This window comes from Oryctolagus cuniculus, chromosome 9, assembly GCF_964237555.1.
Source record: "Oryctolagus cuniculus chromosome 9, mOryCun1.1, whole genome shotgun sequence".
Taxonomy (NCBI): Eukaryota; Metazoa; Chordata; class Mammalia; order Lagomorpha; family Leporidae; genus Oryctolagus; species Oryctolagus cuniculus.
Genome location: NC_091440.1, coordinates 60146346 through 60173055, shown reverse-complemented (window position 1 = coordinate 60173055; position 26710 = coordinate 60146346). Strand labels below are relative to the sequence as shown.

The following is a 26710-nucleotide window of genomic DNA, read 5'->3' as shown; positions in this document are numbered from 1 at the left end:
TGGTTCACTCCCCAAATGGCTGCAACGGCTGGAGCTGGGCTGATCCAAAGCCAGGAGCTTCCTCTGGGTTTCCCACATGGATGCAGGGGCCCAAGCACTTGGTCCATCCTCCACTGCTTTCCCAGACCATAACCAGAGAGCTGGATCACCTGAGGAGCACCTGAGACAAGAACTGGCATATGGGATGCCGGTATCACAGGCTGAGAGTTAGCCTACTATGCTACAGCGCCAGCCCCTAGTTTTATTGTTTAGTTTAAAGACTTAGAGGAAGAGATCAGAGAGGTATTCTGTCAGCTGGTTCACTTCCCCAAATGGCCGCAATGGCTGGAGCTGGGCCAGTTGAAGCCAGGAGCTTCTTCTGGGTCTCCCACATGGGTGCAGGGACCCAAGGACTTGGGCCGTCTGCTGCTTCCCCAGGCCTTTAGCAGAGAGCTGGAATGGAAGTGATGCAGCCAGCACATGAACTGGTGCCTGAATAGTATATTGACGCCACAGGAGGAGGCTTAACCAATTAAGCCACAGCGCCAGCCCCAGTTTAGCTAAATTTTAAATTTTACTATATTCTGAGGGAATAATGAGAATTTAAATTACAGTTTGAGTTTCTAATTTTTAGATTCCTTTAGATTAAAAAATATGTATACAGGTAATATTTAGGGAAAATTTTAAATATCGCTAAAGATCTTAATAGTAGTAAATTTAGTAGGAAAAATATTGACTGAAACAAAAAATCTGACTCTAATTCTATACACTATGAATTTGCTTTTATCACAAAATGATTACAGGAGTGAATTTTTATCATCTGTAAAATGAGGAATATGGAATAAATGAAGCTCTGAGATCCTTTCAGGTGTGGTATTGTATGAAGGTTCATGATAGATAAGTTAATGGGAATGAATGATGTAGGTGAACTTTTTCTATTACTATGCCTTTTTTTTATATACAAGTCCTGCAATGTACTGTTATTAACTATTATATTCTAAGGATATGTGACTTTTATCATGAAATAGGATCAGGTTTTCTTCTCCTGTCCCATTACCCACCTCCCAGTTTCATGTAGAAGGGTTAAGTGGGCTGGCAAAGAGAAAAGGACAGTTGCATGGGCTTGGCACAGGAAACGCAAAGTTAAGAAGTGTAATTAAATGTAATTAAAATGGAGTTGCCCTTTTAAAAATGTATTTGAAGATAAGTAAAATAAATAAAAGATGGCTCATTATGAGGAAGACACGGGGAAACAACAGCTTGGGACAATAGCAGTTGAGAAAAGATGTGAAATCTTACCAGGATCTGAGTCTGTCATAGGCCCTATCCAAACAGTATAAAATTTGTTTGATAAAAGAATTTTGAGGGGCCGGTGTTGTGATGCATCAAGTTAAAACCCCAGCCTGCAGCACCAGCAACCCATATGGGCTTCTCCACTTCCAATCCAGCTCCCTGCTAATGCACGTAGGAAGGCAGCGGAGGATGGCCCAAATCCTTGGGCTCCTGCATCCATGTTGGAGACCTGGAAGAAGCTCCTGGCTTTTTATCTGCCCAGCTCTGGCCACTGCAGCCATCTGGGGAGTGAACCAGCAGATGGGAGACCTCGCTCTCTCTCTGTCTCTGCCTCTCTCAGTAACTCTGTCTTTCAAATAAATAAATCTTTTAAAAAAAGAAAAAAGAATTTTGAGTAATCAAGCACAAAGCTCTAGGTAGATTGAGAGGGAGATGGGTCAGAAAATGGATTTTCTTATTTTTGTGTACATTTCTTATTAAGACATTGTTAATGTATGTCCCCTTCAGTTTATTAATGTAAATAGATAAATGACCTGAAAACTTGTATTTCAGATTTTTTAAAAAGTTCATTTGTATTTCAAATAGTGAATAAGTTTTAATATAAATACCTATATTTCATGCTGTATTTTTATTTGCTAAATTTGGCAACTTTTGCTGTGTAATGCACGTGGGAGGTGCTCAATATTTGTTTAGTGAAAGAATCTAAATTGGGTTCTGATATTAATTCTATGAAGTAGACAGTAAGCTATTTTTACTAGTTTTACAGGTAGAAAAGAGCTGAGTTCTTGGATTTCCCCAAGATCATATTGTTAGTAAAATTTTATGAACATGCATACTAAATGAATTTTCATTTCTGATTGCCAACCAAAACTAGTGCTTCTTTGTCTAGGTTTTTCTAAAGGTGTATTCTAAAGGATGATTATTTTTCTTGTCATGACTCTGGAATATCCCTATTTTGTATCTATATATTTCTGTCTATACATACATACACACATATATATTTTTATTTTTGATCAACTACTAATCTTCAAACTATTTTTTGGGAAACAAATTAAAAAATTATTTTAATAATTTAATTAAAAGAATTACAGAGAGGGAGAGTGAGATACTGATCCTTATCTTCCATCTGCTGGTTCACTCCCCAAATGGCTTCAGTGGCCAGGATAGGACCAGGCCAGAGCCAGAGCCAGGAGCCTCCAGCCTCCTCCAGGCCAGGTCTCCCACAGGGGTGGCAAGTGCCCAAGCACCTGGACTATTCTCCACTGTTTTCCCAGGGCATTGTTAGCAGGGAGCTTGACCAGAATGGAAGTAGTCAGCACCTGAACCAACACCCACTACACTGCAATGCAGGTCCCAGAATTTTTCTTAATTGTAGCTTAAGGAAACTAAATGAAGAAACCTTTGAATCCTTTCCTTTTTTATACAGCAGAGGGAGACAAAATAGCAAAATATCTGAGTTACTGAGGCTTATTTAACTATGGCATTAAGAGGGAAATAATTTGCTTTTAATATATTCAGATGTCTTGAATGTGTTTCAGATATTCATGTCTTGAATCTGAGTGGATTTAGAGAAGGATGTATTTTGCTTAGGAGATTTACTTAAAATTAGAGTTTCCATAAAATCTATTTAGAGGGCTGTTTCTTTACTTTTTAAAAATATTTATTTATTTATTTACATATTTGAAAGATAGTGTGCCAGTGGGGATAGGGCAAGATCTTCCAAATGCCTGTAATACCTGAAGTGGGCCAGGCTGAAGCCAGGAGCCAGGAACTCTGTTGTGGTCTCCCATGTGGTTGGCAGGGTTCCAAATACTTGGGTCATCCTCTGCTGCCTCCCAGGTACATTACCAGGAAACTGGATCTGAAGCCGAGGCAGGACTTGATGCCAGGCACTTCAGTATGGTGTATGGGCATCCTGAGTGGTGCCATAATTGACTGTACCGCAACACCTGTCCATTTCTTTGCTTTTCAGAGTCCTAATTTCTTTTCTACCTTCAAAATTAAATGAATATTACGTATTACTATATAGCCATTAGTTGAGTAGTATTAATTTGAGTGAAACATAATTTGCCCTAAAAATATGAAAATGTGTGACCCTTAAATTAATGAAAATAGCATCTCTTAATATTCCATAATATAGTATGTTCTTCCAAGTCAAAATTCTTGCTTTTAAAATAACTGATAGCTGCTTCTACCTTTTATTGAATACCAAGTTTTTGTTTCAGCCTGATCGCCCTTTTTTTTTTTTTTTAATGATTGATTGATTGATTTGAAAGGCAGAGTTGAACACATATGGAGGGAGAGACAGATATGCCATCCTTTGAATCTTCCTTTTACTCTCCTAATGGCTACAACAGCTGGAGCTGGGCTGAGCTGAAGCTAGGGGCCAGGAATTTTTGCTTGTCTCACATATGGGTGCAGAGGCTCAAAAACTTGGACCATCCTCCTCTGCCTTCCTAGGCACGTTAGCAGAGAGCTGAATCAGAAGTGGTTCAGGCTGGCGCCGCGGCTCACTAGGCTAATCCTCCGCCTTGCGGCGCCGGCACACCGGGTTCTAGTCCTGGTCGGGGCACCGGATTCTGTCCCGGTTGCCCCTCTTCCAGGCCAGCTCTCTGCTGTGGCCAGGGAGTGCAGTGGAGGATGGCCCAAGTGCTTGGGCCCTGCACCCCATGGGAGACCAGGAGAAGCACCTGGTTCCTGCTTTGGGATCAGTGCGGTGCGCCGGCCGCGGCAGCAATTGGAGGGTGAACCAATGGCAAAGGAAGACCTTTCTCTCTGTCTCTCTCTCTCACTGTCCACTCTGCCTGTAAAAAAAAGAAGTGGTTCAGCCAGACCATGAACCCTTGCCGATATAGGATGCTAGTATCCTAGGCAGCACTTTCACCTGCTGTCATGACACCGGCCCCAATTATTTTTTTTAAACTAAGAAACACCACTTTTGTTTCATCTTCATTTTATGACAATATTCCGTTTGCAGAGTCTCAGGATTATGACTTCAATGGCAGCTACATAGTAAAGATTAATATTATAGCTTTTAAGAATGAGAATTGTTAGTCCGTTAGAGTAAATTTATCCTTGTGGAAATGTTCTTGCATTCCTATTTTTAATCAGAATGATTTTTTTGTATTAACACAATATAAAACATGAAAACCTAGAATCGTGCACTTGAACAGGTTCCCAGGTGTTGTTACTTAGGTGCTGGGTCATAATTGAAGTAGCCGGTACTCAAACCATCATTCTAGTACAGGATGTGAGTATCTCAAGTGGCAACTTAATTTTCTGTGCCATAATACATAATGTAGTAGAGTTTTCCCATGTTATTGTATTTTAAGATTTTTTTTCTTTTGAAAAGAGAGTGACAGAAGAAGAGACAGAAAGATTCCCATCTGCTTGTTTCTTCCCCAGATAGCCCAAACGCTTGTGGCTAATTATGCTGAAACCAGGAGGCTGAACTCCCATCAGGGTCTTCCACATGGGTGGCAGGGACCCAAGTACTTGGGCCATCTTCTGCAACTTTCCCTGGCCCATTAGCAAAGAGCTGGATTGGAAGTGCAACAACCAGTTCTTGAACTGGCACTCTGATGTGGATTGCTGTCATTGCAGGTGTAGCTTAACTTCCTGTACCACAACACCAGCCCCTCCCATGTTGTTTTGACCTGTGGGAAACTACAGTAATGAATTATTAGAACTACGTTACATGCCAGGCATTGTGCTGTATATTATTAGCTCATGTGATTCTCATAAATTGCCGCATGGTACAGGTATTTTTATACCCAGGTTATAGGTAGAAAAAACCCACAAATGTTAAAAGTGGTTTTTCAGCTGACTATAATGATGTTGGAAATACTGATATATATTGTTATTTGCCAGACATGATGCTATGTTCTTCTTATACATGGTGTCTTTTAGTCCTTGTAAGAACTGTAAATGAATTAAGATTTATTATTCATGCTTTGTAGGAGAAACAGAGATTCACTGAAATTGAATTACCTGCTTGTGGTCATACAGCTAAGTCCAACAAATGGCACATATTTGTGACTCTTCCTAATTACACAACTGATGACTTGTCTTGTTCTCCTGCTTATTTCTAAAAAAATATGTAAAAATTCTAACTGAAAAAGGTATTTCCAGCAAGGTAGTCCATCTGTTGGCTCTCTTATCTGATGTTAAAATAAGGAGAGTAGCCTCCTGTTGTAGGATGTTTCTATTAAGTGAGATATTAATAAGTGAAGCACCTAGCATGCAGGACATTTCATAAGTGCTCAACAAATATTATTATTGTTATTTTATCCTAATTAGGTTTTTATACAGTCTATACAAGCAATAAATATGTATCTGAACATATTATAGAAAATTTGAAAAAGTTTAGAGCTGAAAAAATGACTCAGACTCATCATTGATAACTTTCTGACATACTGCCTTCTGGATAGCTAGGTATTTTCCAATACATAGATCTGTCACTATGTATGACATTTATTGGAAGTTTATTTGTGCAGGCTTGGCAAACCTTTTTCCTGCCAACGGCCATATGGATATTTATAACATCATTTGCAAGCCAAACAAAATTATCACCTTAAAAAATTAGCCTGTGTAGCTTTGCTGAATTTTGAATCTTGCCTGCTGGTGCCTTTGCAAAGGGCTGTACCAAATGATTTTGTGGGCCATGTATGGCCCCAGGCTGGATATTTCCCACCCATGGTTTATGGTTTCTCTGTAAATCTGAAATTCATTTCAGTGAAAAAATCAATAAATTCTCTGTTATGCAGAAGAAACCTTGGTGGGACGTGGTAGTGTGTGGGGAGCAACTCGGACTAGACTAAGTTACTGGAGTTGAGACTTGTTCTATGCGTCTGCTCTCCCACAATATGGTGCTGAAAGGGAGTAAACAACTTCTACGCAGCTGCCTCTCGCCAACTTGACTGATGAGCTGCAGGAGCTGATCCTGCTCCTGATTGGAGGAGAGCAGCGTGCTCGGCGTGTGGGTGGCAGAATTGGGATTGGTGGAAGAGGACTATAAAGGAGGAGAGAGACAACATGCACCAGGAACATCCGGATAACATCTGAGCAGCCCCCGAGAGAGCCGGTCGGCGGTGTGCCGCTCCCCCGTGGAAGTGGGGAAAGTAGCAGGGGGAGCCGCCCCTCCACGAAGGTGGAGGGATTGGCAGCCAACCCGGGAAGGACCAGCAGCAAACCCGGGAAGGGCCGAGCAGACAAAAGAAGAGCGCAGGGTTTAGTGTCGTTCCTCCGTGAAGAGGGGGAGCGACAGTAGTGTGTGCAATGTTGAAAACTGATCATCCAGCAAGAAGAGATTTTTACTCGAATACTGCCTTGGGATATTATGGCGTCTTGAAAAGACCTCCTGGTGATATTAGAGCAACATTCAAGGAAACTACCAAAGTTTTCAGTTAACTTTTTTTAAAAAAAGATTTATTTATTTGTTTGAAAGGCAGATTAACAGAGAGGCAGAGAGAGAGGTCTTCCATCCACTGGTTCACTCCCCAAATGGTCGCAACAGCCAAAGCTGCACTGATCTGAAGCCAGGAGCTTAGAGCTTCTTTTGGTTCTCCCACGTGGGTGTGGGACTCAAGGACTTGGGCCATCTTCTGCTGCCTTTCTGGGCACATTAACAGGGAGCTGGCTCGAAAGTAGAGCAGCCAGGACTAGAACTGGTGCCCATATGGGATGCTGGCACCCTGGTGGTGGCTCTACCCACTACACAGTGCTGGCCCCTTCTGTTAACTTTTGAAGTTTTTTTTTGTCTGTTTTATTTTTTTAGGTTAATTTTATTTATTTGAAAGGCTGAGTTAAAAAGAGGTACAGACAGACAGGTCTTCCATCTGCTGGTTTACTCCCCCAAATGGCTGCAACAACTGGGGCTGGGCCAGGCTGAAGCCAGGAGCCAGGAGCTTCTTCTGGGTTTCTCATACGGGTACAGTGGCCCAAGCACTTGGAACATCCTCTGCTGCTTTCCCAGGCCATAACAGAGAGCTGGATCAGAAGAGGAGCAGTTGGGACTCGAACCAGTGCCCATATGGGATTCCTCACCTGCTGTGCCACAGTACCAGCCCCTAAGGTTTTTTCTTTTTTAACTTCAGTGAAAATGGAATGACTTTTTAATGATTATAATAAGACTTGAGGCCAGCGCCACAGCTCACTAGGCTAATCCTCCGCCTTGTGGCGCTGGCACACTGGATTCTAGTCCCGGTCAGGGCGCCGAATTCTGTCCCGGTTGGCCCTTTTCCAGGCCAGCTCTCTGCTGTGGCCCGGGAGTGCAGTGGAGGATGGCCCAGGTGCTTGGGCCCTGCACCCCACGGGAGACCAGGATAAGTACCTGGCTCCTGCCTTGGGATCAGCGTGGTGCGCCGGCCACGGCGGCCATTGGAGGGTGAACCAACGGCAAAGGAAGATCTTTCTCTCTGTCTCTCTCTCTGACTGTCCACTCTGCCTGTCAAAAACAAAAACAAAAAACAAACAAACAAAAAAAACTCTGAAATTGGACTTGAGGTAATTCTAGAAAGATCTGCCAGAATCATCAAGACTGAACACTTTCATTTTTAAAAGTATGTATAAGCATCAAAAGTAGGGTAGAAATAAAAGCAAATTCATAGAAAATTAGTCCTGGACCAAGTATAATTTCAAGGTCAGGACAACTTATTTCATTTGAAACAGGCTGTTCCAAATAAGAGCTTTGACTTTAGCTTTATAAAGGCCTCTCTTATGGTACAGCACAATTACTTTGGTTATAGTGGCTTCCCTTACATGTGAATACTAGTTGGTCTTGATGTGAAACAGGGAACTTTATAAAGCATGCATAGTGCAAGAACATGAAGTGTGACTATAAGACACTCTGTGGCTGAGTTTAGTGTCATGATATGTACACTGTGTATCCTCATTTGCAGATGCATTGGGAATTAGAGGAGCAAGATGAATTTTAAATTCTAAGGTGATCTTAATGGCCCTTTTACTACTGTGTCATTGCCATATACTGGATTTCTGCCTCCTTTTGGTAAAGATCCCAGCCATGACAACCAAAAATAACACTATTTTTTATCAATATTTTCACTGAATACTGTGAATGAAAAAATATTAATGGCATTTTTACTTTCTAAAAAGTAATTGTTCATTTTAGAGGATTTGAGAAGTTCTTATACTAAAAAATGTAAAATTCTAATTCAATTTTTAATTTAAATTCTTTGCATAATGTTTGTTATTGTGTTTAATGTTTGCACTGAAAATGCTGATTTTTGCAAGACAAAAATGGAGGTGAAAGCATTATTTGTAAGCAAGACAAAAAGTAGGTGTAAGTGCTATGTGTTAGAGGTAAGGGAACATTCTAGGGGATCAGTTTTGATTAGAAACTAGAAGATGCTGGGGTGGGCATTTTGTGCAAAGTTAAATCATCCTTTGGGATGCCATATCCTATGTGAGTGCCCGGTTTAGGAATCTCCAGTCCTCAAATGTACATCCTAGAAGACAGCAGATGTTGGCTTGGGTCCCTGACACCAGTGTGGAAGACCCAGATTGAGTTCCAGGCTCCTGGCTTCAGCCTGGCCCAGCCCCAGCCTTTTGGGTGCCTTTGGGGAATGAATTAGCAGATGAAAGATCTCTGTCTCTTTGCCTTTCAAATAAAGTGAAAATAAAGTTTTAAAAGTAAAAAATGTTATTAGAGTGGTGTTAACTTTTCATTTAAGTAAACTTAAGAAAGCACTCAGACACTCTTTGTAGTCTATCTTCTTATCTCTTTTTCTGTCTGTATTTTTCATGGGTTTTCTGTCATACCTCAGAGCTCCTGTTTTAGTCATTTCCTTCTGCTACCCATGTGGGAGGTCTGAAAGAAACTCCTGGTTTTTGGCTTTGGCCTGGTCAGTTCTTGCCATTGCTGCCATTTAGGAGATGAGCCAGTAGATGGAAGATGTATTTTTCTGTCTCTCCCTCTCTGTGTAACTGTTAGCTTCATATAAATAAATAAACCTTTAAAAACAAAAGTTACTTCTAGATGATGTGTATCTGATGATGTATATGAAACAAATATTGTGTTTAGGTCAGCGCTGCGGCTCACTAGGCTAATCCGCCGCCTGTGGCGCCGGCACCCCGGGTTCTAGTCCTGTTTGGGGAGCTGGATTCTGTCCCGGTTGCCCCTCTTCCAGTCCAGCTCTCTGCTGTGGCCCGGGAGTGCAGTGGAGGATGGCCCAAGTGTTTGGGCCCCCGCACCCGCATGGGAGACCAGGAAGAAGCACCTGGCTCCTGCTTCGGATCGGCGCAGTGCGCCAGCCGCAGCAGCCGTTTGGGGGGTGAACCAACGGAAAAAAGGAAGACCTTTCTCTCTCTCTCTCTAACTCTGCTTGTCAAAAAAAAAATAAAAATAAAAAAATTGTGTTTAGACCTGTGTCCCATGTCCAGAATAATCCCATTGTATATATGCAAACATTCCAAAATTAAATACTGAAAAATCTGAAACACTTCTTGTCCCAAGCATTTCAGGTAAGAGATACTTGATGCAGTTAATTTTTGAAAGAATTGAAAAAGAGTACATTAGTGGTGTTTTACACAGTTGAATAAATTTCTCCACTAAAAAACAGGTTAATGCATATGTGAATACAGTAATTATTTTGGAAAACCATCTTTCCTGGTGTCATCATTGATAATTTGAGCTGTTGTGAAGGCTTGCGCTGTACAGGGTGATGTTCAGTGCCACCCGTGGTCTGAACTCCATAGATGGCAGTGCAGTGCTTCCCTTTACACCAGTTGTGACAACAGTGTTTCCAGACATTGCCAGATGTTCCCTGGGTGGCAGAGTTATCCATCATTGAGAGAGATGCTTTAGAAAGTAGGGTCTGGGGGAGATAAAACTAAATTTCTAGACTCTTCATTGTAGCTAATATAAAATGTATGTTGTGTATGAAAGGGTGACTTAAGTAGAGAAATGTTTTATAGTTCTTCAAATTTAGTCTTGTGTAATTTAAAGAAACTCAAAGGCACTATCTTACAAAAATTTTGTGTGGTTTAATTTTTTAAATTCTATATATTTTACGTTGAATAATGGATTTTTTTGTTGTTTCTTCCAGATTGAAATTAAAATGAAAAAGCCAGAGGCTGTGAGATGGGAAAAGCTAGAGGGACAAGGAGATATGCCTAAACCAAAACAGTTCATAGCAGGTTTGTGTTCTGGCCTTTAATGAGCTTTAAACTTATACTATACTGTATTTTATAGTTGACGTTAAATAGTAATGAGCATTCTTTCTACTTTCTTTCTTTATGTTCCCGTGATAAGGTTGCTTTGTAATGGATACAAAGTAAATAGCCTTTCTTATAAAGGTTCTAACTTCTTAAATTCTTAAGAATAGGAATGAATGGCAGCAAAATCCCAGAGGGAGCTGGGATTTATTATTCACTGTGTCAGTTTTATGACATTAGTTGAAGGTTATTTTTGTGTGTTAGCCTTTCCTGTTGGGTTTGAATTAATTTACTCTGCTGATATATTTCCTGTTCCTTTATTCCTTTCTGTTACTTCTTTTGATATTGTGACTATAATTTCTTGGAATTTCAGAGCTTTACAGAATAAAGTATCTGGCCCATTTCACTGTATTGCTGATTTAGAAATGGACACAAAACAGGTAATGGAGTGCCTAAGAAAAGCCTAGAAGAGTAGAAAACTAGGATTGATAATTGAACCCTTCAAGGGCTTGGCAACTTTGCGTCGAGGTCAGTTCTAAGCAATCAGCACATAAGCATTTGTTTAGTGGAATGACTAATCAACAGGATACTCTTAGAACTACGACATACCATTGCACATTACAGTTACAGTTTCGTTAATGAATGGAGAGAAATTTCTTTTTGGTTTACTACAGCTAATGCTAATTTGATGACTGAAAGAAGCTAATATTGTGTCTCAGCTACTCTTGGATTTTGACTGCTTTCTTCTGTAACAGAAGACACTTTTGCTTATGACACCTTTTAGAAAACAGTGAGTTATTCAACAGGTCATTTATGTTTAGTTAATTTAGAAATAATTTTAGATTCAAAGAGGTTGTAAAAGTAGGAGACTTCCCATGTACCCTTCACTTGATTTGCCTGATGATAATGTCTTAGCTGGGCTGTAGTATAATTAGCAAAGCTAGGAAATTGATACAGATAATTTTTAATATATATATTTTAAAAAGTAATAGACATAAAACTTGTGCATATTGATGGGGTACCATGTGATACTCCATTACATGTATACATATGTAATGTCCAGCCAAGCTAAATATATTTATCCTTTCAAGCATTAACATTTGTAATGAAAATACCCAAAATGATTGTCTTGTAGTTTTTTTTTAAACAGAGAAACATACAGTAAGATAACATTATCTATCTTTACCTTACCGTTGCGATAGAACCATAGTACTTCTTGGACCTGTCTAACTATAACCTAGTACCCATCAATTAATCTTTCCCAGTTCTATCTCCTCTCCCTCTCCAGTCTCTGGTAACCGTGATTGCATTTTTTTTTTTTTTTTTTTTACTCTATATAGTTAACGTCATGTGATATTTATCTTTCTCTATTTGGCTTATTTCACTTAATGTAATTATATTCAGTGCCATCCTTGCTGTTGCAAATGACAGGGTTTCACCTTTTTTATGGCTAAGTAAAACTCTGGCATGTATTTATTTATCACATTTTCTTTATCCAGTTATCAGTTAATGGACATTTATGTTGTTTCTGTTTTGGAGTTCTTGTGAATACTGCTGCCAAAGACATAGGAGTACTCATGTCCCTCAATAAATGATGGATTTTATTTCCCTTGGATATATACTCAGGAGTGGGATTGATAAGTCATATCAGATGGTAGTTCCATTTTTAGTGTTTGGGAAAGCCTCACACAATTTTCTACAATGGTTGTGCTCTAGCTGGGACCTCTAGTGTGGTGTTGAATAAAAGTGAAGAAGGTGGGCCCACATCCTTGTCTTTCAGATTTTAAGAAAGAAAGCCTTCAGTTTATTCTCCATTCAATATGATGTTTGCTGTTGGGTTGTTATCTATATATGTGGCCTTTATTATGTTGAGCTATGTTGCTTTTACACATAATTGGATTAGAGTTTTATCATGAAGTGATGTTGAAATTTATCTGATGCCTTTTGTGCATCATTTGAAATGATCTTGTGATTTTGCTTATTTTGATGATGTGGTTTATGTGGTGTATCACTGTTACTGACTTGCCTGTTGAACCATCCCTTGCATTCTTGGAATGAATCTCACTTCATCATGATGATTGATCTCTTTTAATTTTATTTTTATTTTTTGACAGGCAGAGTGGACAGTAAGAGAGAGAGACAGAGAGAAAGGTCTTCTTTTTCCGTTGGTTCACCCTCCAATGGCCGCAGCGGCCGGTGCACCGCGCTGATCTGAAGGCAGGAGCCAGGTGCTTCCTCCTGGTCTCCCATGGGGTGCAGGGCCCAAGGACTTGGGCCATCCTCCACTGCACTCTCGGGCCACAGCAGAGAGCTGGACAGGAAAAGGAGCGACCGATACAGAATCTGGCGCCCCAACCGGGACTAGAACCCGGAATACTGGCGCCGCAGGCGGAGGATTAGCCTATTGAGCCGCGGCGCCGGCCAAAATCTTTTTAACGTACTGTTGGAATTGATTTACTAGTATTTTGTTGAAGATCTTTGCATCTGTTCATTAAGGATATTAGTGTGTGGCGCTTTTTGTTGTTCTTTGTTTGGGTTTGATAGCGACTTAATGCTGGCCCCTTAGAATGAATTTGAAAAAATTCCTTCCTCATCTATTTTTTTATTTTTTTATTTTTTAATTTTTTTTTAATTTTTTTTTTTATTTTTTGACAGGCAGAGTGGACAGTGAGAGAGAGAGACAGAGAGAAAGGTCTTCCTTTGCCGTTGGTTCACCCTCCAATGGCCGCTGTGGCCGGCGCACCGCGCTGATCCGGTGGCAGGAGCCAGGAGCCAGGTGCTTTTCCTGGTCTCCCATGGGGTGCAGGGCCCAAGCACCTGGGCCATCCTCCACTGCACTCCCTGGCCACAGCAGAGAGCTGGCCTGGAAGAGGGGCAACCGGGACAGAATCCGGCGCCCCGACCGGGACTAGAACCCGGTGTGTCGGCACCGCTAGGTGGAGGATTAGCCTAGTGAGCCGCGGCGCCGGCCTCTCATCTATTTTTTTTTTTTTTTTTTTTTTTTTTTTTTTTTTTTTTTACAGGCAGAGTGGACAGTGAGAGAGAGACAGACAGAGAGAAAGGTCTTCCTTTGCCGTTGGTTCACCCTCCAATGGCCGCCGCGGCTGGTGCGCTGCGGCCGGCGCACCGCGCTGATCCGATGGCAGGAGCCAGGAGCCAGGTGCTTTTCCTGGTCTCCCATGGGGTGCAGGGCCCAAGCACCTGGGCCATCCTCCACTGCACTCCCTGGCCACAGCAGAGAGCTGGCCTGGAAGAGGGGCAACCGGGACAGAATCCGGCGCCCCGACCGGGACTAGAACCCGGTGTGCCGGCGCCGCTAGGTGGAGGATTAGCCTAGTGAGCCGCAGCGCCGGCCCTCTCATCTATTTTTAAAAATAATTTAAATGTTTGGTAGAGTTAAGTAGCAAAGCTATCTGGTATTGAGTTTTTATTTGATGGGAGTTTTTTTTTTTAAAGATTTTATTTATTTATTTGAAAGTCAGAGTTGGAGGAGAGGAAGGGAAGGAGGGAGGGAGGGAGAGAGAAAGGGAGAGGGGAGAGGGAGGGAGGGAAAGAGGGAGGGAGGGAGGGAGGTCTTCCATCTGCTGGTCCACTCCCCAATTGGCTGCAGCAGCCAGAGCTGTGCCCATCAGGAGCCAGGAGCTTCCTCCGGGTCTCCTCTGTACCACACAGGTATAGGGGCCCAAGGATTTGGGCCATCTTTTACTGCTTTCCCAGGTTATAGCAGAGAGCTGGATAGAAAGTGGAGCAGCTGGGACTGTAACCGGCACCCATATGGGATGCCAGCACTTCAGGCCAGGGCGTTAACCTGCTGTGCCACAGCGCTGGCCCCATAATGGGAGATTTTTTATTACTGATACAATCTTGCTACTTATTATTGCAGTGTTTAGGAATTCTGTGTCTGGATTTGATATTTGTCCAAGAATTTGTCCGTTTCTTCTAGGTTATTAAATTAGCTGCCTTGGAATTGTTTGTAGAAGTCTCTTAACCATCTTTTGTTTTTCTGTGGTGTCAATGGTAATGTTTCCTTTTTATCTCTAAATCTGTGTATTTTTTTTAAAGAGTTATTTATTTGAGAGGCAGAGTTAACAGACAGGGAGAGACAGAGAGGTCTTCCTTCTGCTAGTTTACTCCTCAGATGGCTGCAATGGCCAGAGCCAAGCCTGAGTTAAGCTGATCTGAAGCCAGGAGCCAGGAGCTTCTTCTGGGTCTCCCATACATGTGTGGGGGGACCCAAGCACTTGGGCCATCTTCTGCTTTCCCAGGCCATAGCAGAGAGCTGGTTAGGAAGTGGAGCAGCCGGGACTCGAAACAGCGCCTGTATGGGATGCTGGCACTGCAGGCAGTGGCTTTACCTGCTATACCATGGTGCTGGCTGTGTGAATCTGTTTCTCCCACATTTTGAATTTTTGCTGTTACATTTAACTTTGCGTATTTCCTATCTCAACATTTTGGTGTATTGATTTTTGACTTATTAAGTCTTCACAGTAAAGATAAATAAATTACATACCATGTTTACTGTATTAGAGCATTTTGAATTTGCTGGTATAGTTACTATTACCAGTGATTTTTCTACCTTCTTATTTTTTTTTCATATTAATGCCCCTTCCTTTTGGTATGAAGAATTCTCTTTTAATATTTCTTGTAGCATAGTTTTGGTAGTGATAAATTCTCTCAGCTTTTATTGTCTGGGAGTGTCTTTCTCTCTCCCTCATATCTGCAGGATGGCTTTGCTGGATATAGTATTCCTAGGTGGCAATTTTTTTTTTCCTTCAGTACTTTAAAAATCTCATCCCATTTCTCCCTGGCCTGTGAGAAGTGTACAGTCATGCAAATTGGGGACCTCTTTATGTGCTATTTGCTTCTTTACTCTTGCAGTTTGGAGAATCCTCTGTTGATTGTTAACCTTGGAGCTGCATGTCTTAGGGTAGGTTTATTTTGGTTGGATCTATTTGGTGACCTTTGACCTTCTTGTACCTTGATAATTGTATCTTTCTCTAGGTTTGGAAAGTTTTTCTCTCTCTCTTTTTTTTTTTTTTTTTTTTTTTGACAGGCAGAGTTAGAGAGAAAGGTCTTCCTTTTTTCCGTTGGTTCACCCCTCAAATGACTGCTATGGCTGGCGCGCTGCACTGATCCGAAGCCAGGAGCCAGGCGCTTCCTCCTGGTCTCCCATGCAGGTGTAGGGCGCAAGCACTTGGGCCATCCTCCACTGCCTTCCCCGGGCCACAGTAGAGAGCTAGCTGGACTGCAAGAGGAGCAACCGGGACAGAATCTGTGCCCCAACCAGGACTAGAACCCGGGGTGCCGGCGCCTCAGGCGGAGGATTAGCCTTGTGAGCGGCAGCGCCGGCCAAGTTTATCTCTTTCAATATGCTTTGTACCCCTTCTGTGTTCACAGACAGAACCTCCAGACTAGCCTGGCATAAGGCAGACACCTGCACTCCAGTAGGTGGGACTCATTTTGGCATGTGCCACTGTCAGTCTTTGGTGGGCCGAGAGAGTAACCCCAGATTCTGTGGGGCTCAGGGACTATAGGACCCAGGTGTGACCAGCCAGGGGCCGATCTGGGCAGGACTACCTTTATCTCCTCCTCCAACCTTGAGCAGACAGCCAAAGACCAAGGTATTGTGTCTTAGAAATCAGTGCTGTGCTGGTAAAGCCCAAAGCTGGACAGATTCTAATGGTTTCCAACCCCAGGCCAGCGCCTGTAGATGGAGTCTATGTATTTGCTCCATTATTGGACAAAGACCTGTACTTGTTTCGGTGTGTAGCAATACCAGCCTCTCCTTGCTGGTGTACCCTCCTTAGGATTGCATGGTATCTGGTGACTCTAAGAACCAGGGGTGCCCACCTAAGGCCTGTCTGAATAGTTATATTCCACTCCTCCTAAAACCTTGGGCAGACACCAGGAATCACTTGACTATTTTGGAACTCAGTGACAAGCTGATAAAACCCACCACTGAGCAGATTATAATGGTCCCTGTCCCCAGGCAATAACTACAGATAGAGTCTCTGGCCCTGTTTCAGTACCCAGCGGAGTTCTGTGGTCTTGGCTAACCAGTTTTCTAACCCAGCCAGTATCATCAATGGCTAACAGGTGCAACCTAGAGTAGTGAACCCACCTTGGCAGCAGAACAGACTACTTAGAAAAAGCCAGATTACTAAAACGTATCCTTCAATACAGACAATGTCGTACTCCAATAGGCATCAGGAATTTTCAGGGAACCATGATTCTCCTTAACAGCAAAATAAGGTGTCAGAAACCAACCACCTAGGAATTAAATTCTCCAAATGCTCAGATGAAGATGTCAAAACAGCTGTTTTAAGAAAACTCAACAAAATCCAAGAGAACACACAAAATAATGATTTAATGCTCTGACAGAGATTTAATAGATGGAAGTAATTAGACAAAAGCAAGAAATCCTTCAACAGAAAAATACTAAGTGAAATAAAAAAATGTGAAAAAAGCATCAATAAACAGAACAGAAGAGATACATGTTATTTGAAAATACACAGTTCGAGGAGAAAAAATAATCAAGAGAAGTAAGCATATGGGAAATATGATATAGCATGAAAAGATCAAGTATTTGAGAAACTGGGAATCCTAAGGACTTGGAGAATGCCGAGAATGCCAAAGGGGTACAAAGCATATTGAAAGAGATAAACTTGGCCGGCGCTGCCGCTCACAAGGCTAATCTTCCGCCTGAGGCGCTGGCACCCCGGGTTCTAGTCCTGGTTGGGGCACAGATTCTGTCCCGGTTGCTCCTCTTGCAGTCCAGCTAGCTCTCTACTGTGGCCCGGGGAAGGCAGTGGAGGATGGCCCAAGTGCTTGCTCCCTACACCTGCTTGAGACCTGGCATCTCAGATGGCAGATCCAGCTGCGGGTCCCAGTGTGTGCGCCCAAGATCTCTCTCTGGCCCCCATGGGGCTGGAGTTTTGCTTTATGTGGGTAGTTGGTACAAGAGTGGCAGGGCTATGGCATCTGGCTGTGGCAGTTCCCAATATTCATTCTACTAGTACAGGCCTGGATATAGGGGCAGGTGGCTTCAGTCTGAATGAATGTTTTTGCAGGGGGCCTGATACTGGGATTCAATTTGCTCTCTCTCTCCCAAACCAGAGGTGTCAACAGGTTGAACTCCTTGGAGTTGGGGGAGGGGTACAGCAGACAACTCTACTTGCTTTCTTCAGAAACTTAAGATTATAACATGCTGGAGTATTGTGACCTCTCACCTGACTTTGATAGCTCCTGTGAAGGCAAGTTGGTGGTGTGTATATACCTAGTCACATCAGTGTGTCTGCAGGAGGAGGACCCTTTTACTCAGCCAACGTCTTGGCTCTTTGGCTCTAGATAATTTTTAAGGAGTGAAATAGTTCCAGATGGTACTTTAGGTATTTAATTATCATTTTTGCTTTATACTTTATTTGAAAGGCTAGTAAAGATGTTACATGCTTCTTTTAGGACTAACTCCCAGAGATTCTCAGGCTTAGGTTTATATATAACTCAAAGCATTTTTTAAAAAGTCACTTCATGTAATATCTCATTCAGTCCCAACTACAACTTTATAAAGCAAGCAGTCAAATAGTATTCCTTTTATTTTACTAGCCCAGAAAACATAAGCAGCTTGCTCAAGATCACCCCAACAGTTTTCATTGTCTAAGACTAAAATCTAGGTTTTCACAATCTGTCTGATTTTTCTGGAATACTGCTTCTTGAGTCATTTCTAATAAGGGGACCAGTCTCTGCTTAGGTGAGTACATTTGCAACTATTTAGCAATGTTTGCAGTTTGTGAATGAGCAAGGAAGCTACTTCACTCACCTCTAGTAGTCAGCCACCATGGGCACAGGGTCTTTACCATTTTGTTACAGTTTTTTTTTTAAGCAAGCATCTTAGATTTTTAAGATGCTATTCCTCCTGTCCTGTTATATTTTCGTAAGGAATTAATATGCTTGTCAGGTTTCTTGGGTACTGCAAGCTGGAGACTGTAGATAAGGGCAAATCACTTAACCTATCTGGGCTGGCTTTCTTATCTGTAAAATGGAGATTAAAACCTCTATTCCCAACATTTCTATAAGTCAGTGTTAGGATTAATTAAATCCATGTTTCCCAGGCTCTTAACATATTTTGGCATACAGTTTTTTTTTTTTTGTTTTTTGTTTTTTTTTTTTTTGGCTACTACTTAAAATGTACAAAGATGGAATTTCTATTCGAGAAATAGTGATAGGATTTTCAAAACAATATACTTTACTGAATAAAATTGGGCAGTGTTGGATTGTTTTATGTTGCTTTAATGAAGAATGGCTAGGGAGAAAGTTGGGTTACAGGTAGAGAGAAAGGATGAAGGAACAGAATAGTGTTTTAGAACTTTCCAATGTAGTTTGAAGAAAGCAAGTTTATAGAGGGGCAGTTTTGGAGGAGGAATATTTTTGTACTGATGGAAATTAAGAGTCTGGTGTTTTATTTAAAGCTCTGTAGTTGTATTGTCCAATACAGTAACTGCCAAATGGACCTGTTGTGTACCTGTAGCTGTATTGAAGCATGCTGTAAGTGTAAAGTATATACAAGAATTTGAAGATTTAGTGTGACAAAAATAATATAAAAATCTCAAGATTTTTCTGTTGATTTCATGTTGAAATGATAACTTTTTTTAAATCAAAAATATATTTATTTGAAACCAGAGTTAAAGAGAGAGGGAGAGACGGAGAGATCTTCATCTGCTGGTTTACTCTGCAAATGACCACAACTGCTAGGGATGGGCCAGGATGAAGCCAGGAACCAGGAACTCTATCCTAGTTTTCCACATGGGTAGCAGGGACCCAAGGACTTGGGCTATCTTCTGCTGCCTCCCAGGCACATCAGCTGGGAGCTGGATTGGGAGTAGTACAGCTGGGACTCCAACTGGCACCCATATGGGATGCTAGTGTCACAGGAGGTAGCTTAACTTGTACCACAATGTTGGCCCTGAAGTACTATATATATTTTTTTTAAAGATTTCTTTATTTATTTGAGAGGCAGAGTTAGAGAGGGAGAGAGAGAGAGGTCTTCCATCCACTGGTTCTCCCTAAATGGCTGCAGTGTCTGGAGCTGAGCTGGTCCAAAATCAGTAACCAGGAGCTTCTTCCAGTTCTCCCATGTGGGTGAAGGGGCCCAAGCACTTGGGCCATCTTCCTCTGCCTTCCCAGGCCATTAGCAGGGAGCTGGATTGGAAGAAGAGCAGGTGGAACACGAACCATTGCCCATAACGGATGCCAGCACCCCAGAGGAGGCTTAATAAACCTACTATGCCACAGTGCTGGCCCCTAGAAATACTAATTTTGATGTATTGCATTAAATAAAAAACATTAATGCATTTCACCTAATTCTTAATTACTAAGCATCTAAAATTTTCTACATTGTATGTGGCCTACATTTTTGGCCACTGTTATATTTTCATGAGACAGTGAATAGAGCTGCTGTTAATAGCAGTTACTTTTTAATTATTTGTATGTAAAATTTATGTGTGGTGTGGGCATTGAGCCTCTGGATCGTCAAGTGTAGTATTTTCAGCATTGAGAAATTCCTTATTTTTGTCTCCTCTTGAAGTAATCTTAACAACTGTATTTTTATATGGGAAAATGATGGAGTCTTAATTTGGCTGTTGAATGGCATCAGTGATAATATTTTTAATTTTATTTCTAATCTGAAGGATATGTAAGTACCTCAGAAAAAGCCACATATTTAACATTAAAATATTATGTATAAGAGAGTTCTTAAACATCTTTTTATAAGAATAAGGCTTGAGGCTGGCGCTGTGGTGTAGCGGGTAAAGCCACCGCCTGCAGTGTGGCATCCCATGTGGGCACTGGTTCGAGTCCTGGCTGCTCCACTTCTAATCTAGCTCTCTGCTATGGTCTGGGAAAACAGTAGAAGATGGCTTAAGTCTTTAGGCCACTGTACCTGTGTGGGAGACCTGGAGGAAGCTCCTGGCTCTTGGCTTCGGATCACTCCAGCTCCGGGCATTGCAGCTGGGGAGTGAACCATCGGATGGAAGACCTCTGTCTCTCTACCTCTGCTTCTCTGTAACTCTGCCTTTGAAATAAATAAATAAATCTTTAAAAAAAACAAAACAAAACAAAACAATGAGACTTGTTAGTATTGTTTCTACTGGGGCCAGTGCTGTGGCATAGAGGGTTAAGCCTCCTGCTGTGCTGGTATCCTATGTGGGCATCATTTTGAGTTCCGGCAGTTCCACTTCCAATCCAGCTCCCTACTAATGTGCCTGGCTAAGCAGCAGAAGATGGCCCAAGTGCTTGAGTCCCTGCGTCCATGTGGGAGATCTGGAAGAAGGTCCTGGCTCCTGGTTCTTGCCTGGCCCAATGCCGGCCATTGCAGCCATTTGGGGAATAGACCAGCCAGATGGAAGATCTCTCTCTCTCTCTCTCTCTTTCCTTCTCTCTCCATATCTATGCCTTTCAAATAAATAGATAAATCCTTTTTTAAAAAAGAATTGTATTACCATTGTAACTTTTCTGTAAGTTCAAAATTTCCTATATCCTTTCCTAGTTTTTCCTATTATTAACATGAAAAATGCTTTTAATATAATTTTGTATAGTGTGCCAAAAGTTTACACTTATTGAGTTACTTTACTCAAAAGAAATTCCCAGATTTTGCATTATGCTAACTGATTCAGTGTGTAGAATGTAAATCTGGTTATTGATCTATATATCAAAAAGACATTTATTGCAAACATGAATTTCAGAGCCCTAAACTATTTCTGAGATACTGTGTATACCATGAACACAAAGTTTACATACCTAATTTGACATAATCAAAAACATTTTGATTAATCATTTCTGCCTTTTTTACTTTGTAGATGTAAAGAACCTATATCCATCATCATCTCATTATACAAGAAATTGGGATAAATTGGTTGGTGAGATCAAAGAAGAAGAAAAGAATGAGAAGTTGGAGGGAGATGCAGCTTTAAATAAATTATTTCAGCAGATTTATTCAGATGGTTCTGATGAAGTGAAACGTGCCATGAACAAATCATTTGTAAGAACATAGCCCTTTTTTTTTCTTTAAATGTTACAGGAGTAAATTTTAGGCATTTTAAAGGAAAGGCTGAGGTATTTGAGACCAAATTCGTGTGTTTTAGCTGGGATCCTTTTTAAATGGGCTTTGTCTGAACATTTCTTTTTGCTCTAAACTTTGAGTAATTCTTGAGGAAGTTGGAAACTTGTGAAAGAGATGGAAAACAAGTAGTTTAATTTCAAATATTTTTTCTCAATGGGTTAGAGCTTGGAAGGCCAAGAAATACCAGTGTAAGCAGTAATGGATAGGCGTTTTCTTAGATTTATCATAGTAGCTCAATGAGCTTCATTCCATTACCTTCTAGAATCATTTGGTCTGAATGTTGGAGATGAAGAATTTAGTAAGGAAGCTAGTAGAAGATACACATTAACTCATAGGATTCATAATTTATTTTAAAAATTTATGCTTTTTGCCAGAGCAGCTTGAATTAGGCCTCAAGTTCAGAGATTTCTATTGATAATTTATTATTGTAGAACTGTGGATTTTTGTTTTTAAGTTGTAATCATTAGTCTTTTACTAGTAACTCTAGAAATGTCAGTCTTTGAAGTCATTCATACTTAAAGGTGGAAATTTAAATTTAACATTTAATAATTTAATAGCAAATGTGTTTGATTGAGGCTCAGGTATTACATATTTGAATATGTGGTTTCTGGCTTTATTTTGAGGTAGTTATAAGTTCATATGCTGTTAGGAATATTATGGTGAGAGAGAAATTGTCTTGACCCTTTATGCAGTTTCCTCCACTGCAAATAGCTTACAAAAACTACAGTGTATTATCACAACCACGATGCTGATTGTTAAGACACAGAACATTTCCATGGATTTCAAGGATCCCTCTTGTTGCTGTTCTATAATCATTACTTCTCTCCTACCCCTCCTTTGTCCCTGGCAGCCATTAACTTAGCAGATGTTTGTCAGATACGTAGTTTGCAAGTATGTTCTGTCTCAGTCTGTAGTTTTCAATTTCTTAATAGTGTCTTTCATAGAGTCAGAGTATTTAATTTTGATCAAGTCCAATTTATCAGTTTTTCCTGGATCATTCTTTTGATGTTAAATCTAAGAATGTCTTCCCTATTCTAGTTCTTAAAGATTTTATCTCCCTCCACCACCTTACAACTTATTTTTTTAAATACAAGTTGTAAGGGCAAGCAGGTTAAGTGGCAGTTTGGGATTTGCACATTTCTCATTGGAGTGCCTGGGATCAGTCCCACCTCCGCTTCCAAACCAGCTTCCTACTAATGTACCCTGAAGGCAGCAGGTGATGGATCAAGTACTTTGGTCCCTGGCACTCATATGGGAGACCAGATGGAGTTCTAACTGCTGGCTTCATCCTAGCCTAACCCTGACCTGTTGCGGGCATTTGAGAAGTGAACCAGTGGATGGAAGATCTTTCTTTCTCTGTCTTTCTTTCTGTCTATCAAATATGTAAGTTTTTTTTTTTTTTTAAATAAAAGTTGTATAGTTTGTTTAAATTGAACCGTCCCCTACGTATATTCTATTGTCACAATACCTTTTGTTGAAAAGGCTATTTTTTTCATTGCTTTCGCACCTTTCTCAAAAATCATTTGAATATATTCCTGTGAATCTGTTTCTGAGTTCTCCATTTTTTTTTATTGATCTACCTGTGTATTCCTTTATTTATTTATTTATTTGAAAGTCAGAGTTACACAGAGAGAGGAGAGACAGAGAGGTCCTCCATCCGGTGGCTCGCTCCTCAATTGGCCGCAATGGCTGGAGCTGCACTGATCTGAAGTCAGGACACAGGAGCTTCGTCTAGGTCTCCCACGTGGGTGCAGGGGCCCAAGGACTTGGGCCATCTTCCACTGCTTTCCCAGGCCGTAGCAGAGAGCTGGATAGAAAGTGGAGCAGCTCGGTCTTAAACCAGCGCCTATATGGGATGCCGGCGTTTCAGGCCAGGGCATTAACCCGCTGCACCACAGTGTGTATTCCTTTGTAATACCAGACTTGACTGTAGCTATGTAAGTCTGAAGTTAGGCAGATTCATTTCTCATTACTTTATTCTCAATATTCAAAATTGCTTTTAGGTATTGTATTTGTTTTTCCAGATAAATTTTTGGGTAAATCTGTAGAAAAACATCCTGCTTAGGAATTTGATAGAAATTGCATTAACTGTGTCAATTTCAGATGGCCATCTTAACTGTATTCATTCTTCCTATTCATTTAAATCCTTTTTGATTCCTTTCATCAACATTGTATAGTTTTCAGCATGGAAGTCCTATATACCTTTTTTGTGTTTATACCTAGGTATTTAATTGCTTTATTGAGTGATTGTGAGTGGTGTTATATATTTAATTTTAGTGTTCATGTGTTTGTTGCTAGTATCCAGAAATACAGTTAATTTATGTTTATCTTACATTCTATGACCTTTCTGAACTTACTTATTATTTCTAGAACTTTGGAAGGGGATTATTAGTGGTTTTCTATGTGAACAATCATGTTATCTTCAAATAAGGACAAAAATGCCTTTATTGACTATGTTTGTGTATTTCATGCTAGAACATTGCACTGTGTTGTATAAGAGTGGTAAGAGAACATCCTTACATTGCTTCCTTTCATAAGGGAAAAGCGTTCATTCTTCCATTGTTTTTAAATACTCTGTCAGATTTGGAAGTTTTGCTCTGAGTTTTATGTTTTTATTAGTTAGCAATGGATGTTGACTTTAGTTGTATGCTTTCTGTGTCAGTTGGTATGATTATGTACTTTTCCAGCCTGTTAACATGGTGATTTTATATGATAAACGTGATTAGTTTTAAAGTATCGAGCCAACTTTGTATAAACTCTGTTTTGTCATAGTGATTCTTTTTATATGTTATTTCTAAGTTCTGTTGTGTTAAGTATTTTGGTATTTTGGTGTCAATATTCATGAAGGATACTGGTTTGTAATTTTCTTTTTTGTACTGCCTTTGTCTAGTTTGACATCAGAGTAATGCTAACTTCCTAAAAAGAATTAGGAAGTGTTCCATTCTCTTCTGTTATTTTGGAGGAGATTGTGATGTAGTGTTAATTTACTTTTTAAACATTTGGTAGAATTCAGTGAAATAATATGGGCCTAAAGATTATATGGGGACATTTAAAATTATTAAATTAGGTACCCAGACAACTTGTAGGATTTTTCTGATTATCTGCCTCATTGTGTGAGACTTCAGTTGTTTGTGGTTTTTTTCTAGAAAATGATCTGTTTTCTGTTAAAGAATTTATTGTTTTTAGTGCAGATGGTCCTCTGTACCCAAGGGTTCAGTATCTTCAGGTCAACTAACCACAGGTCTGAAATATTTGGGGGAAAAAATTCATACTTACTAAACATATACATACTTTATTTTCTTGTCATTATTTCCTAAATAATGCAGCATAGCAATTTATAGAGTATTAACCTAAAGAAGGAAGGAAGGAGAGAAGAAGGGATGGAGGGAAAAGAAAAGAAAAAGATTGACACAGAGGTTAATGAAAATACTATTTATTTGAGAAGCAAGAGTTGCAATTTTGATACACTGGATCAGGGCAGCCCTGAGTAATATTCCATAAGGCAAATAAGGAAGGGTTTTTTTTTTTTTAATTTTTTTTTTTTTTTTTTTTTTTGACAGGCAGAGTGGACAGTGAGAGAGAGAGACAGAGAGAGAAAGGTCTTCCTTTGCCGTTGGTTCACCCTCCAATGGCCGCCGCTGCAGCCGGCGCACCGCGCTGATCCGATGGCAGGAGCCAGGAGCCAGGTGCTTTTCCTGGTCTCCCATGGGGTGCAGGGCCCAAGCACCTGGGTCATCCTCCACTGCACTCCCTGGCCATAGCAGAGAGCTGGCCTGGAAGAGGGGCAACCGGGACAGAATCCGGTGCCCCGACCGGGACTAGAACCCGGTGTGCCGGCGCCACAAGGTGGAAGGGTTTTTAAAGTGGGGAATTTCCACAGTGTTTTTCAAAGGCAATTAATTGTCTCAACAAAAATTCTTTTTTTAAAAAAAAGATTTATTTATTTATCTGAAAGTCAGAGTTAGAGAAGGAGAGGCAGAGAAGAGAGAGAGGTCTTCCATCTGATGGTTCACTCCCCAATGCTGCAACGGCCGGAGCTGCGCTGATCCGGATCCAGGAGCTTCCTCCAGGTCTCCCACGTGGGTGCAGGGGCCCAAGGACTTGGGCCATCTTCCACTGCTTTCCCAGGCCATAGCAGAGAGCTGGATTGGAAGTGGAGCAGCCGGGACTCGAACCAGCATCCACATGGGATGCCGGCACTGCAGGTGGAGGCTTTATCCACTACACCACAGCACCGGCCCCGAGTGAGATCTCTTGAGATATCTTGATCCTATTTTAGAAAGCCTTTATCCTTAGTTACTTCATTTTCTTTCACAGTAGCGTTGTATTTTATGAGGTATTATAAGTAATCTAGGATTAAAAAGGAAGGAAAGTCCAATATGGGAAGCAGTCCATACAGCAGACTCCTAGAATGACAATCGCTGTAAATAACACTCTGACCTCAGAATCAACCCTTCAGGCTTCCAGGTGTGGCTGAAAGGCCTGTGAGAGCATTTCAGGCATGGAAAGCCAAGACTCGGTGACAGAAAAATATCCTACACGGACGATCTCCGTGAGACTTCATTGGATGAAAAAGGTCATCAAAGAAGGATGTACTCTTCTCTGAAGGGAAGAGAGAACATCCGCTTTGCTTATGGCCATGTCCAAATACTGATGGAGTCTATGGTCACAATGGCTTCCATAGGCTTGGCAGCCCATGGCAAGAGCCTCGGGTGATCACTGATTTCATAAATAAGAGTGTTAATTGTTAAAAGAACAACGGCCGGCGCTGCGGCTCACTAGGCTAATCCTCCGCCTAGCGGCGCCGGCACACCGGGTTCCAGTCCCGGTCGGGGCGCCGGATTCTGTCCCGGTTGCCCCTCTTCCAGGCCAGCCCTCTGCTGTGGCCAGGGAGTGCAGTGGAGGATGGCCCAGGTGCTTGGGCCCTGCACCCCATGGGAGACCAGGAAAAGCACCTGGCTCCTGGCTCCTGCCATCGGATCAGCGCGGTGCGCCGGCCGCAGCACGCCGGCCACGGCAGCCATTGGAGGGTGAACCAACGGCAAAGGAAGACCTTTCTCTCTGTCTGTCTCTCTCTCACTGTCCACTCTGCCTGTCAAAAAGAAAAAAAAAATTGTTAAAAGAACAACAGAAGTCACTGTGCACTTACTC

At 41.3% G+C, this 26710-nt stretch overlaps 1 protein-coding gene across 2 annotated transcripts in view; it reads left to right on the top strand.

The window, feature by feature from the left end:
* SUGT1 (SGT1 homolog, MIS12 kinetochore complex assembly cochaperone) overlaps positions 1-26710 on the top strand; it is a 55582-nt gene that overhangs the window by 20929 nt on the left and 7943 nt on the right. For both annotated transcript variants that reach the window (XM_008260023.4, XM_002712973.5), the window contains 2 exons: positions 10338-10428; positions 21297-21478. In XM_008260023.4, coding sequence (XP_008258245.1) covers positions 10338-10428; positions 21297-21478 — 273 coding nt within the window. The remainder of the gene's footprint in view (positions 1-10337; positions 10429-21296; positions 21479-26710) is intronic.